Here is a 13994-nt window from a genome sequence, read left to right on the forward strand (position 1 = left end):
GTTGGGAAAATGGAAGCAAGATTTATTTTGACAATAAGGGAGTCGGGGCAGGGCACTGAGTCAAGACATACAGCCCGTGCTGGGATCTTGTATGTGAGCAATGAGAACACCATTCTGTTACGGTCTTCTTTCGTGACGTTCCTGGAATAAGTTAAATGGAGAAGGACGGATCCTATGTTAGCTTCGCTGTTCTGCCTCAGAGACTGGGAATATTCGTCTGTCTGCCCTTTTCTATTTTAGGTGTCTGTGTCGATTGAGGGTGGGTGTTAGGAACAGCTTCTTGACTCATCTGAGTTAACAATATCTGGTCCAGCCAATCACCTGCTTTTGTTCTTGACCTTTGGTTTTTACTCAGTTGAGTGAAAATTCTAGAGACATTCCTGCCTCCTCAGGAGCCTACACTGCCAGGCAGCAGAATTGTGAACTAGAGTGAAGCAGAAATCTAGGAATATGAGCTCCATGATGGCCATGGGTGAACCAAGGCTGAATTGGTGAGTTACATCTGTTTGTAATCCCCTAAAGAGGATTGAAGTGGGTCTGGTGGCTGCATTAGGAAAGGATTGTGTCTGGCCCGGAGAGACTTGGAGGAAACAGAAAGAAGGTAAGTACAGTGGCTTAGGGTTTACCCCATTCTCATCTACCCCGTTATTTTTTTTAAATTTCTTTATTATTATTATTATTTTTTTTTCGGTCCGCGGGCCCCTCACCGCTGTGGCCTCTCCTGTTGCGGAGCACAGGCTCCGGACGCGCCGGCCCAGCGGCCATGGCTCACGGGCCCAGCCGCTCCGCGGCACGTGGAGACTCACCGCTGTGGCCTCTCCTGTTGCGGAGCACAGGCTCCGGACGCGCCGGCCCAGCGGCCATGGCTCACGGGCCCAGCCGCTCCGCGGCACGCGGGATCCTCCCGAACCGGGGCACGAACCCGCGTCCCCTGCATCGGCAGGCGGACTCCCAACCACTGCGCCACCAGGGAAGCCCTACCCCGTTCTTATCTACACCTGCCTGGCACTTTTGAGTTATCTTTGACTGCACTTCCTCTCCTAAAGTGATAACAATTCAGCACTTAGATTGCTTCTAGGTATAACTCCATCATGTATTTATTGTTGATCTTAGTAAAGGAGAGATGCTGGAACTTTCCTGCGTTCAAGAACCTTATTTTAAGAATAGGCAAGCTTCTTTTTGTTATATTGGAATCTATATCAAGTGATAATGTAAGTGCATAGACTATTTTAGAAGTGTATGAGAACTTTACAAATAGAGGACTCTATTAAGTAATATGGTGGCTATGTAGAAATCTAATGTGTGTGCTGCTTTAGACCAATTTAACACACATTTAGTGAGCATCTACTCTTTACCAGCGAAGGAGTTTGCTAGCAGAGGAGAATACAAATGTTACAAGAGATTACAAAGGTGACTAAAATAGTACCTGACTCAGAGAAGATTCAATCACTACGTCCTCTAGTATAATGCATATAGACAATGATATTGTCTATAATTATGTAATGTGATAAATATTGATTCAGTGGCAATCATATTACAATATAGAAATGTTATCAAAGTAACATGCTGTACACCTTAAATTTACAAAGTGTAGCATGTCAAGTTTATCAAATAAATACAATCAGTATGTGTTCAGTAAGTATTTGTTTATTGAAAACATTGTTTCCTCCAAGGAGCTCACAATTCCTGAGGCCCATGACTTTGTTTTTGTATGTTATGCAAAAACTTTAGAATTTAATGAGATGTCACAGATACAGCACAATAGCAAGTACTAAGAAACTGCCCCGGTGCATAACAAATAAGACTTTTTAGATTTATCATTAATATCTTAATTATTGTTTTTAGATAAACACCTTTAAAACAGTAAGAAATGAGTATGGAGCAAATATGCGAGAATTTCCCATTTTAGTAATGGGCCAGCCACAAGGTGCCATTTGACTAGATTTTTCTCTTGTAAGTTTTAAGAGGTACGCACATTTATGCTCCTTGCCATAAAAAATGTGTTCAAACGCAGCACAGATGCTCTTCTATATCATTGACATTGTGAAACCAAACGTGGTTTAGAGCCTTTGCACAGTATTACAGTCCTTGGAATGGTCCTTTGCTACAGAATCCTTCTAATTTTTGTTCTCCCTAGATTAATTGTTCTCAGTGTGTTTAATTTTTAAATTCTTTCGTTCAGCCAGCATTTATTGGATGCTTACTATACAGAAAGCATTGACTATAGTATGTTAGTCTGTAAATTAATTACAATATAGAAAATCATATATGACCTTGCAAGTAGTTTTAGTAGAGGCACACCATTTATCACATTTGCCAAGTTAACAAAAAACGTTGGATAATCAGTCTTTGTAGTGTTTTTTGGCTGAGCACAATAGTGAGTGAGACAAAAATAGGTTAAGAAGCATTTTCTTTCAGCAATCAAACATCTTAATGTTATGCCACAGAGCCTGAGGTGAGCCTTGCCCCTGACAGACCCTTTATGGTACTTCAGTCTGTTCTATCTTTAACTCTCAAGTATCTCTGGCATTTAGTTGGGTACTAAAGGAAAAAGCAAGGCTGATTGTTGGAATTGGAGAATTTCAGAATGGGCCTAGGTTAAAAACTATCCAAGAAGTAAAACATCTAAACTCACATATGAAATTAAAATTATTAAGAGGTGATTTTCTGGGAAAGGGGATGTAGGGGACATGTAGTTTTAAATTACAGTTGTACCATTATGCTTGTTAATCTAGCATGAAATTTTGAATTGTCAAATTCAAGTAAATTACTTTGTTTTACAGGGATGTTTCCCCCAAAAATGGCCTTAAGACATTTTTCTGTCGAGAAAATTATAAAGATCACTCCATGGCTCCAAGTTTAAAAGAACTATGTATTTTATCTAGCAGGTAATATGTTTATTTATTTGGTTATTTATTTCCATATTTGATTGTTATTTTCCTGATAGTTGAAGTTTTGTATCTATCTATATCCACCATGATAAATTCAAATTATAGAAATGTAGAAATTAAAAAAATAGAAGAACTCAGTACCAAAAAGCGACCACTCTTTGGTGTGCATATATATCTTTTCAAGACCTTTCTCTCAACACATGAACAGATACATATTAAAACAAAAATGGGGGGACTTCCCTAGCAGATCTGTGGTTAGGACTCCGTGCTTTCACTGCTGAGGGCCCGGGTTCACTCCCTGGTCAGGGAACTAAGATCCCGCAAGCCGTGTGGTGTGGCCGAAAGAAGGGGTGGGGGATCACACCATAAATACTGTAAAATGCTGTAAACACTATAAAACTGTTTTGCAATTTGCTTTTTTCATTTAAAATAATAGTTTGGGTATTTTGTGCCCCTACATTAACTCAGTCTTCTTAATGGTTGCATATTATTTTACTATACAGAGATACTTTTAATTCTTTTAGCTAGTTTTACATTGCATAATGTTTGTGTTCCTCTTTCTTTGGGATTTTAAACAGTAACATTTATAAAGTTATTGTAATTATTTCTGTAAGATAAATTCATAGAAATTGAATTGTTTGGGCAGATTCTATAAACATTTTATATTTTAATAGATACCACCAAATTGCCATAGAGTTTTTTTCTGGTATGAAAATGCCTATTAAGTGATTATTTTCCCTTCTCACTGCTTACTTGCCTGTAACAGCTCTTCTTTCCTTTGTGATTACCTGTTTCAACTCTGTTGTGGATGAATCTTAAAACTAATCAAGTTTACTAGAAAGGAGTGAAAATATGCCAAATGAGGAATTGGGGAGCTCCCCTAGGGGAGCTTAATTTTTAACTTTCATCCTTTCTCCACTCCTTTTACAATGGAGGAATCATACTTGTAGCCTCTGCATGGAATGGGACCCCATCTTTTCCTGCCTTTTCAGTACCCTTTCTGTCAATTAGCATCCCCTCTTAACTCCTGTCTTTTTTTTTTTTTTTTTTTTTAAAGCCATGCCGCTCAGCTTGTGGGATCTTAGTTCCCATACCAGGGATCGAACCCATGCCCCCTGCAGTGGAAGCACAGAGTCCTAACCACTGGACTGCCAGGGAAGTCCCTCTTTGTTCTCTCTTGACCAATATTTAAACATGCTCAAGTTTGTCCCATCTCAGTCCCTGGGTTCCACATTCCCTCCTAGTTGCTTTCTTAGCTCTTCTCTCATTTGTACTTAGACTTCTTTAAATACTTGTATATGCTTGCTGGGAGGAAATGAGGGACAAAAAATCTATAAGACATACCAAAAACAATTAACAAAATAACATCGCTGAGTCCCTCCCTCCCAATAATTACTTTAAATGGATTAAACTCTCCAGCCAAAAGACAGATTTGGAGAATGGATTTAAAAAACAGGATGGAGGGCTTCCCTGGTGGTGCAGTGGTTGAGAGTCCGCCTGCCAATGCAGGGGACACGGGTTCGTGCCCCGGTCCGGGAGGATCCCACGTGCGGCAGAACGGCTAGGCCTGTGAGCCATGGCTGCTGAGCCTGCGCATCCGGAGCCTGTGCTCCGCAACGGGAGAGGCCACAACAGTGAGAGGCCCGTGTACGGCAAAAAAAAAAAAAAAAAAAAAAAAAAACAGGATGAAAAAAAAAACCCTTCCATTTATTGCATATCCCATTGCACTTGCTTTCACTGAACATTCCACTGTAATCTGCCTTTTGCCCTCACTAGGCTACTAAAACTGCTCCTCTTAAAATCATCAGTGAGCTCTTGACCATAGAGATATCTCACTCTAATTTTCCTCCTAGTTTTCTGGTGACAGTGCTATTTCTTAGTGGAATCAATTAATTGCTACCACTGATACTCATTTTGGTTGTTTCCATTCCTTTACTGTTACAAACAATGAGCATCTTTTTTTTTTTTGGCTGCATTGGGTCTTCGTTGCTGCGCGTGAGCTTTCTCTAGTTGTGGCGGATGAGGGCTACTCTTCGTTGCGGTGCGTGGGCTTCTCGTTGTGGTGGCTTCTCTTGTGGAGCACGGGCTCTAGGTACGCGGGCTTCAGTAGTTGTGGCTCTCGGGCTCTAGAGCACAGGCTCAGTAGTTGTGGCACACGGGCTTAGTTGCTCTGCGGCATGTGGAATCTTCCCGGACCAGGGATCGAACCCATGTCCCCTGCATTGGCAGGCACATTCTCAACTACTGCCCCACCAGGGAAGTCCCTTGCTACTGCTTCTTAATTATTTTATGGTTCTTTTCAAATCCGGTTCTATTCAGCATATCCCAAGCGTGGGTTATAGTCTGAAATTTGTAAGGGAGAGGACGTCCTACTGGAAGTTGAGTACACTTAACACCTAAAATCTTTTTTTCCTAGAATATCACTTGTTTTTCGTTAGATTTCTATATAGCACAAAATAATTTGTTAGTATAATACACCTTTTAGCATAGAAGAAATAAAGACACAAGTCATTGATTTCGTATGTTTCTAGTCTTATTTGCTAACCTTTAGTTTTATTATAGTAAGAATGGATTTTCAGACTATATTAAATTACCACAGTTTTCTTGATGAAAAAACTAGGAAGAAAAAATCAAAAAAAGACTTGGAAGAATGTAAATTTATTAGCCCTAATTTTGTATTTTGTGTTCTATAAAAACATATTTGGGAAAATATTGATACCTCTAATTATGCTACTTTCAACAATAGGAGGTTTTTATTCAACCCTTTTCCCTCCACTAAAAGGTAAATATTTGCCTTTTTAAAAATTAGTTTCTGGGGACTTCACTGGTGGCACAGTGGTTGGGAATCTGCCTGCCGATGCAGGAAACAGGGGTTCGAACCCTGGTCCGGGAAGATCCCACATGCTGCAGAGCAACTAAGCCTGTGCGCCACAACTACTGAGCTTGTGCTCTAGAGCCCACGAGCCACAACTGCTGAGCCCGCATGCCACAACTACTGAAGCCCATGTGCCTAGAGCCCGTGCTCTGCAACAAAGAGAAGACACTGCAATGAGAAGCCTGCACAGCCCCCGCTCGCTGCAACTAGAGAAAGCCTGTGCGCAGCAACGAAGACCCAATGCAGCCAAAATGTAAAAAAAAAAAATTAGTTTCTGGATAGAGATATTTATAACTGAGTTTTAAGCCAACAAAGGGGAAAGAAGCTTCAAATACACAAAAAAGAAGAAAAAGAAGAAATTTTAATATGTTTAATGTATAGAAGTAAATCAAATTCAGGAGGTACAGGTAGACTTTAGATGGAGGCTAGAAGTACCATTTCCAAATGCTACTTAAAGAAGCTACCCAAACCAGGAGACTTAAAGCATAGGAAACGAAAACTTTTGAATTCTGCCTTTTTTTCATAGAGACTTAAAGTAAAAAAGGAGAGTTGACAAAATGAAGGGAGAAAACTTCAAACCATCAACTTAAATAAAATATAATGCTGTAAATGTGGATAGAAAAACCCCATCAGATGCTTTTGGCTTGCACCCTGATGAAGATTTTGACAGCGCTGCACACAGAAATGATCTTGATGTGCTGCCGTTTCATTCTTTGCTGAATGTAGCCAATTTAAACTGCTAGAATTTCTTGACATTCCTACTCTGGCATATCTGAGTCAGCATCTTGTTGCTGCAGCAGCTTAATTAAATTTGCCAGTTTGTGTCACAAGGACAGACATGTTCTCATATTCAGAGAGACAGCTGTGAAGCAGTATTGTTAAGAATTGCGGACACAATACTGTTAGGTTTGAATAGCTCTCAAGACATTTTCTAGTGAGAAATCAATTTGCTGTAATACATTTCTCCCAAGATCAGCAGTTAATATTCATTTTGTTAACCTAAAATATGCTTATTTTTATGCAGTTATTGGAGAAACTTTAGTAGCTAAGTATGTCTTCTTTCACCTGTATTATTTTCAGAGCCAATCTAAGCATCCTTATTTTAATTTCCAAAATTCTTTTTCCATTTACTAACCTGCTCTCTTGGTTAGTTTTACATCCAGAGTTTAGCTCTAAAAGAGTAATCTTGAATATTTTGCCTTATTTGAGGGCTCTAAGTCTTTTTTTAAAGAATTTTGGAATTTTTTTCATATTTATTCTAATATTTTAATGTTGATCTAAAAGTAATGGTAGCTTTGGATGGGGCTTAACTCACCCTTTTTAGTTTGGAACCAAATCATTACTGTGGTGGAAATTGAAGTTGTAGAGCCTAAGGAAATGTAGTTTCGTGTGTGTGTGTGTGTGTGTGTGTGTGTGTACTTTAAGACTTTCTTATGAAAAATGTAGATTATAACACTGAATAGCAGCAATAGAGACAGATTATGTACAGGATAAGAAATTTGTATTCATATACCTTAATTGGGGTAGTAAGGTGGTTTTTATAAAATTTGGGGTAGCCTTTCATAAACAGATAGGGTAACAGGTTCTCTAGCCACTCAGCAGTTTTTCCTGTAGTGTATTTCATTATAGATGTGCCAGGATTTCTCTTTTATATCTATACAAAACATAAAGACATTTCCATAAACTCAGCCATGTGCATGAGTGATAGAGGATTATACAACTTTTCTAAAACCACTGTTATTTCCATAAAATATATCACAGAGTGTTGGGATTTTCTTTTTAATTCTTGAGATAATTAAAGCAGAGGAAACCAGAAAATTTAGAATCTCAGCGAATTTGTGAACCTCAAGTTTGTGACCCCAACATATCCTGGTCTTAGTGGCTTTTGTTCACCGCATTAACTGATATATCTTATTGAAGACTTTAGGTATTAAAAAACAACTTGAATTGTAATAAAATGTAAACACAAAATACCTGCATATATAGCTAGCAAGAGTGATTTACCCCTCTTGAATAAAGGGAGGAAGCTTCCAAATTGAATAACTTGTCTAAGGATTTTGCCTCTTCCTCTCCATCAGGTAATTGAAGGTAAACTTGTAATGTGATCCTATCCTGCAGAATACTTAATTTATACTAAATGGCTAAACATCAAAATGCAGGTGGCAGAGTTAGATAATAATCCAGAATTTACTCTGTTAATCACTCTATATTCTCCCTGGTGATTGAGAATCATGAAGTTTCATGATAGTAATCTTCATGTGAAAAGCACATATCTGTAAATTGTATTTTTTTTCCCCAGACGTATAGGAGAAAATTTGAATGCCTCAGCAAGTTCTGTAGAAACTGAGCCGGCAGTTAGTTCAGCAACTCAAGCAAAGGAAAAAGTGAAAACCACAGTTGGAATGGTTCTTCTTCCAAAACCAAGAGTTCCTTATCCTCGTTTCTCTCGTTTCTCACAGAGAGAACAGAGGAATTATGTGGATTTGTTGGTTAAATATGCAAAAATCCCTGTGAGTTCCAAAGCTGTTGGAATAAATAAACATGAATACTTGCAGTACTTGGTATGTATTGTTTTCTTCAGCGTCAGTTAAAAAATATTTAAAAGTTAAGAAATATTTGAAATTTGCTTTTATGTTTTTAGGTGCAATCACATTAATAAAAATGGAAACTATAAGGAGTTTCATTGACAGAACATTGGTGCTTTAATTCTATTGTTTCTATTATAGTTGAGGCATTTTGCTCTAGATCTGAGTATATTTCACCCCAGTTCATATTAAGTACTAGCAGTAGAACTTTACCTTGCACCTTGAACCACTTTAAAATTTTTATTAATTATTACTTTAAGTAGTTTCCAAATTCTCGATTAGGTAAGTGATGCTGTGCTGAATGTCATTGTTGCAAACTCTTTGTTCATATCTATGATTGTTTCCTCAAGATAAATTCTTAAAAATATAATTACCAGATCAACAACTATACATGTTTTTAAGGCTTTGATCTGCAGTTACACATGAGTAAATTGTTCTGAAAAAAAGTTTAAACCAATTTGTATGTATCAGTACTGTAAGAAGGTTTTTTTCAAAGTATCTTCACTAATAATGAACATTATTTTTTTTGCCTCTAATTTGATATGGAAAAAATGGCAGTCTCTTGTTTTATATTAACTTACAGCGGTTACTAATGAAAATAAGCATTTTCCATGTGTTTGTAAGCCATTTCTAATTCTTCTTTTGTAACTTGCATATTTATATGTTTGCTTATTTTTCCATTTGGGTGTTTGTCCTTTTATGTTAAGAGCATTTTATAAAATGAGCTTATTAATTCCTAATCATATATTGTAGCATTAGTCATTAGCTTTTCTCTTTTTGTGGATTGAACTTTTTTGTGATTTCTGCTTTGGACATGGTACTTTAAGTCCATATTATTAGTGCAGCAATTGAGAAGTGATTGTTTTTAACCAAGCTTCTTATTCTAAGGTATGTCTACTTTTTTTCAAAATCAGGATATGAAAAAACATGTGAGTGAAGAAGTTGCAGAATTCCTAAAATTTTTGCAGAATTCTGCAAAGAAATGTGCACAGGATTATAATATGCTTTCTGATGACGCTCGTCTCTTCACAGAGGTAAAAAAAAAAAATCACATTTACTTAAACTGCCAAGTAATGTGCAATAGCAGCATTTTAAAATGTGTGATGATTTTCCAAAAGCACACGTTAATATTGTCAAATTAGAGACCAAATTGTATGTAGGTCTTTTATTCATCATGTATTTAAATAATAGAAATACTGACACCTCAAAATTAGGTACTATAGTATATTCATGTTTTTTTCTTTTAATGATCTACTGTATTTGAGTTATATTTTACTCATATGGATGGTTTGATCTGATGCAATGATTTCCCTTGCGAGAGAATGGGGTTTAAGGAGTTATCTTGGTCCTTAAAAATCTGTATGGTCCTTTAGAACCTAGTCATATAAATTTATATTCACTGTTTTCATGGTAACCAGCCACCAGATGATAAATTTCATCAAATAATTTTTTCTTTTCTTTTTCTTTTTTTTTTTTTTTTTTTTGCGATATGTGGGCCTCTCACTGTCGTGGCCTCTCCCGTTGCCGGACGCGCAAGCTCAGCGGCCTTGGCTCACGGGACCAGCCACTCCGCGGCACGTGGGATCCTCCCCGACCGGGGCACGAACCCGTATCCCCTGCATCGGCAGGCGGACTTCCAACCACCGCGCCACCAGGGAGGCCCCAAATAATTTTTTGATACTTAAATTATTCATGCAGGTTTATTTTTTAATTTTTTTGAGGGCAATTATCATTTATTTTTTTAGTACATCTTTATTGGAGTATAATTGCTTCACAATACTGTGTGTGTTTCTGTTGTACAACACAGTGAATCAGCCATACGCATACATATATCCCCATATCCCCTCCCTCTTGAGCCTCCCTCCCACTCTCCCTATCCCACCCCTCTAGGCTGTCGCAAAGCACGGAGCTGATCTCCCTGTGCTATGCTGCTGCTTCCCACTAACTGTTTCATGCTTCCCACTAACTATCTGTTTCATGCATATTTATTAGCAAAGCATGTAAATCCTCCCATCATGTAGTGGGCGTAGGAAAAATTTAGAGTACACTACTTGAGTAGTAACTTAATAGTAGAGTTGTAGTAGAATTCATCTAGAAACACCAACACCAGTCTGAATTTTTTTTTTTAAGCCTTTAAAACTAGTCAGGGCTTCCCTGGTGACACAGTGGTTAAGAATCTGCCTGCCAATGCAAGGGACACAGGTTTGAGCCCTGGCCCGGGAAGATCCCACATGCCGTGGAGCAACTAAGCCCGTGCACCACAACTACTAAGCATGAGCTCTAGAGCCCGCGGGCCACGACTACTGAAGCCTGCGCGCCTAGAGCCCGTTGCTCCACAGCAAGAGAAGCCAGCACAATGAGAAGCCTGCACACCACAACAAAGAGTAGCCCCCGCTCACAGCAACTAGAGAAAGCCCGTGCACAGCAACGAAGACCCAAGACAGCCAAAAATAAATAAATAAATTTTAAAAATTAAAAAAATAAACCATACATGATAAAATTGATACATTTGAAATAAATAAATAAATAAAACTACTCACTGTACAAGACAATGTGATATACTTAATAGTATTGAACCCTACACTTAAAAATGGTTAAGATAGGGCTTCCCTGGTGGCACAGTGGTTGAGAATCCGCCTGCTGATGCAGGGGACACGGGTTCGTGCCCCGGTCCAGGAAGATCCCACGTGCCGCGGAGCAGCTGGGCCCGTGAGCCATGGCCACTGAGCCTTCACGTCCGGAGCCTGTGCTCCGCAACGGGAGAGGCTACGACAGTGAGAGGCCCATGCATACCAGAAAAAAAAAAAAAAAGGGTTTGTTTTAAAGTAGAACTTATACCCTCTGCTGTCCTCCAATTTATAATGAGCACTTTTTTAAAAAAGCTGTGCTAAAATACTCTTAAAACCTACTATCTTAACCTTTTTCTTCTTCTTTTTTTTTTTTTTTTTTTTGCGTTATGCGGGCCTCTCACTGTTGTGGCCTCTCCCGTTGCGGAGCACAGGCTCCGGACGCGTAGGCTCAGCGGCCATGGCTCACGGACCCAGCCGCTCTGCAGCATGTGGGATCCTCCCGGACCGGGGCACGGACCCGTGTCCCCTGCATCGACAGGCGGACTCTCAACCACTGCGCCACCAGGGAAGCCCACAATGATGGTTTTAAAACATAAATCACATCCCCTCATTTTGCTGGTTTCAAATGGCTTCTCATCTCACTCAGGAAGAGACAGTCTTTAGAAAGTTCTGCAGTGCCCTACATGATCCTGCCTCCTCACCACCACCACCCCAAGCCTGCTTCATCTCCTGCGTGTTCCTCTCAGTTATTCCATTCCAGCCTCCTGACCTCTTTGTGTCTCTTGAATACATCAAGCACGGTCCTGCCTTAAGGCCTTTGGCTGTTCCCATCTTTCTGGCAGGCTGTTCCCCAGATACCTGCATGGATTAGTTCCTTGATTCCTTTAAGTCTCTCTCTGTTCAGTTGTCAGCTATCACTGAGGATACTCCTAATTACCGTATAAAAAGTAGCATCACCCTCAGCATTTCCTTTACCATGTTTTGTTTATTGTCTTTCTCCCTAACACTTATATGTAAGTACTGTTTGCTCATTGGGGTGTTCCCAGTCACTGGAATAATGCCTGGCACACAGCAAGTGCCCAGTATAATTGCTTGTTAAGTGAATATAAAACCGTTTATGTACAGAGTACATTATTTGATAGCCAGCAGTCAGCATTAGGTCTTGCTTTTTAGCCAGGCTGACTTGGCAGCACATTGTCTTATTACACTTTACATCTTACCCCAAAGACTCACTGATCTTTTTCTAACCTTTTTATTGTTTTAAAATTTTAATTTTATATTATGAAATGTAATGTACCTATGCAAAAGTACTTAGAACAAATATGTACAGCTTAACAAATAATTATATAGTGAACACCTATGTAACTCTCTTCCAAGTCAAGAAATAAAACATTACCGGTAACCTAGAAGGCCCCTGTGTATCCCTCCTAGATAATAACATTTTCCCTTGTTGAAGAAATAATCACTGTGCCAAGTTTGGTTTGATAATTTCCATGCCTTTAAGAAAAAAATTTTTTTGGTAATTCAAGTTTTCTTTTGCCTGTGTTTGAATTTTATGTGAATTCTTTTGCTCTTTTATGTGAACAGAATTCTTCCTTTATTCAGTAGTATGTTTGTGAGATTCATATGTATGTATGTGTGTAGTTGTATTTCATTCATTTTTATTTCTGTACATGTATAAGTAAACTGGTTTATTCTGTTGATCAAAATCTGGGCTGTTTCCAGTTTTGAGCTATTCTAAGCAGTGCCCCTATGAAAATTCTCATACATGTCTCTTGCTGCACATGTACACACATATCTACTGGGTATATGACTAGGAATGAAATTGTTGGGTTATAGAGTATGCATATCTTCAACTTCAATAGATAATGTTAGACTGTCTTCCAAAGTGGTTATGCCACTTTACATTGTACCCAGCAGTGTTTGAGAGGTTTTTACTCCATATCCTCAACAATTCATACTTAGTCATTTTAGTTTTAACCAATCTAGAGGATAGGGTGCTATATTTCTAAGACTGTACCTTTTCCTTTGTTTCTTGGTCATTTCCTGTGAATTGAGTGTTCAAGTTTTGCCCTTTTATTTTACTTGATTTTCCATCTTTTTGTTACTGATATGTGGGAGGTTTTGTATATCCTAAATACAAAAGTTTTATGGGTTGTACAGTAGTCCCCCCTTTATCTTGGTTTTGCTTTACTCCGTATCAGTTACCCACAAATGGAAATTCCAGAAATAATTCATCACACACCATTCTGAGTAGTGTGATGAAGTCTCTCACAGTCCCGCTCCACCCCACCCACAAAGTGAATTATCCTTTTGTCTAGTATATCCCACCCATTAATCTCTTAGTAGCCACCGTGGTTATCAGATGGACTTTCAAGGTATCACAGTGCTTGTGTTCAAGTCACCCTTATTTTACTTGATAATGACTCCAAAGTGCAAGAGTAGTGATGCTGGCAGTTTGGGTGTGCCAAAAAGAAGCCGCACAGTGTTTCCTTGCAGTGAAAAGGCGAAAGTTCTCAACTTAGTAAGGAAAGAACAAAAATCATATGCTGCAGTTACTAAGATCTGCAGTAAGAACGAATCTTCTATCCATGAAATTATAACGAAGGAATAAGAAATTCGTGTTCTGCTGTCACACCTCAAACTGCAAAAGTTACAGCCGCAGCGTATGATAAGTGCTTAGTTAAGACTGAAAAGACATTAAATTTGTAAGATATTTTGAGAGAAAGTTACCACATTCATATAACTTATTACAATATTGCTATAACTGTTCTGTTTTTATTTTATTATTAGTTATTGCTGCTAATCTCTTACTGTGCCTAATTTTTAAAGTAAACTTTATCATAGGTATGTATGAATAGGAAATGATATTCAGTCTTATCCACGATTTCAGATATCCACTGAGGGTCTTGGAATATATCCCTCATGGATAAGGGAGACTACTGTATACATTGGGGGTTTTTTATTTGATAAAAGTTTTTTTAATACATTTTTTTTTTTTTTTAATAATTGTGTTTATTTTTACTTGTTGACCGTTTGCTTTATTTATTTATTTATGGCTGGGGTTGGGTTT

At 38.4% G+C, this 13994-nt stretch overlaps 1 protein-coding gene across 2 annotated transcripts in view; it reads left to right on the plus strand.

Moving 5' to 3' along the window:
* The first annotated feature begins 355 nt into the window (after positions 1-355).
* ICE2 (interactor of little elongation complex ELL subunit 2) overlaps positions 356-13994 on the plus strand; it is a 66414-nt gene continuing 52775 nt past the window's right edge. The window contains exons 1-4 of one of the 2 annotated variants that reach the window (XM_007458881.1): positions 356-491; positions 2784-2888; positions 8066-8327; positions 9266-9385. In XM_007458881.1, the coding sequence (XP_007458943.1) occupies positions 451-491; positions 2784-2888; positions 8066-8327; positions 9266-9385 (528 nt within the window). In that variant the 5' untranslated portion in view covers positions 356-450. The remainder of the gene's footprint in view (positions 492-2783; positions 2889-8065; positions 8328-9265; positions 9386-13994) is intronic. The other variant, XM_007458882.1, reaches the window with a different exon arrangement.

Source organism: Lipotes vexillifer, unplaced genomic scaffold (genome assembly GCF_000442215.2).
Source record: "Lipotes vexillifer unplaced genomic scaffold, Lipotes_vexillifer_v1.1 scaffold102, whole genome shotgun sequence".
Lineage (NCBI taxonomy): Eukaryota > Metazoa > Chordata > Mammalia > Artiodactyla > Lipotidae > Lipotes > Lipotes vexillifer.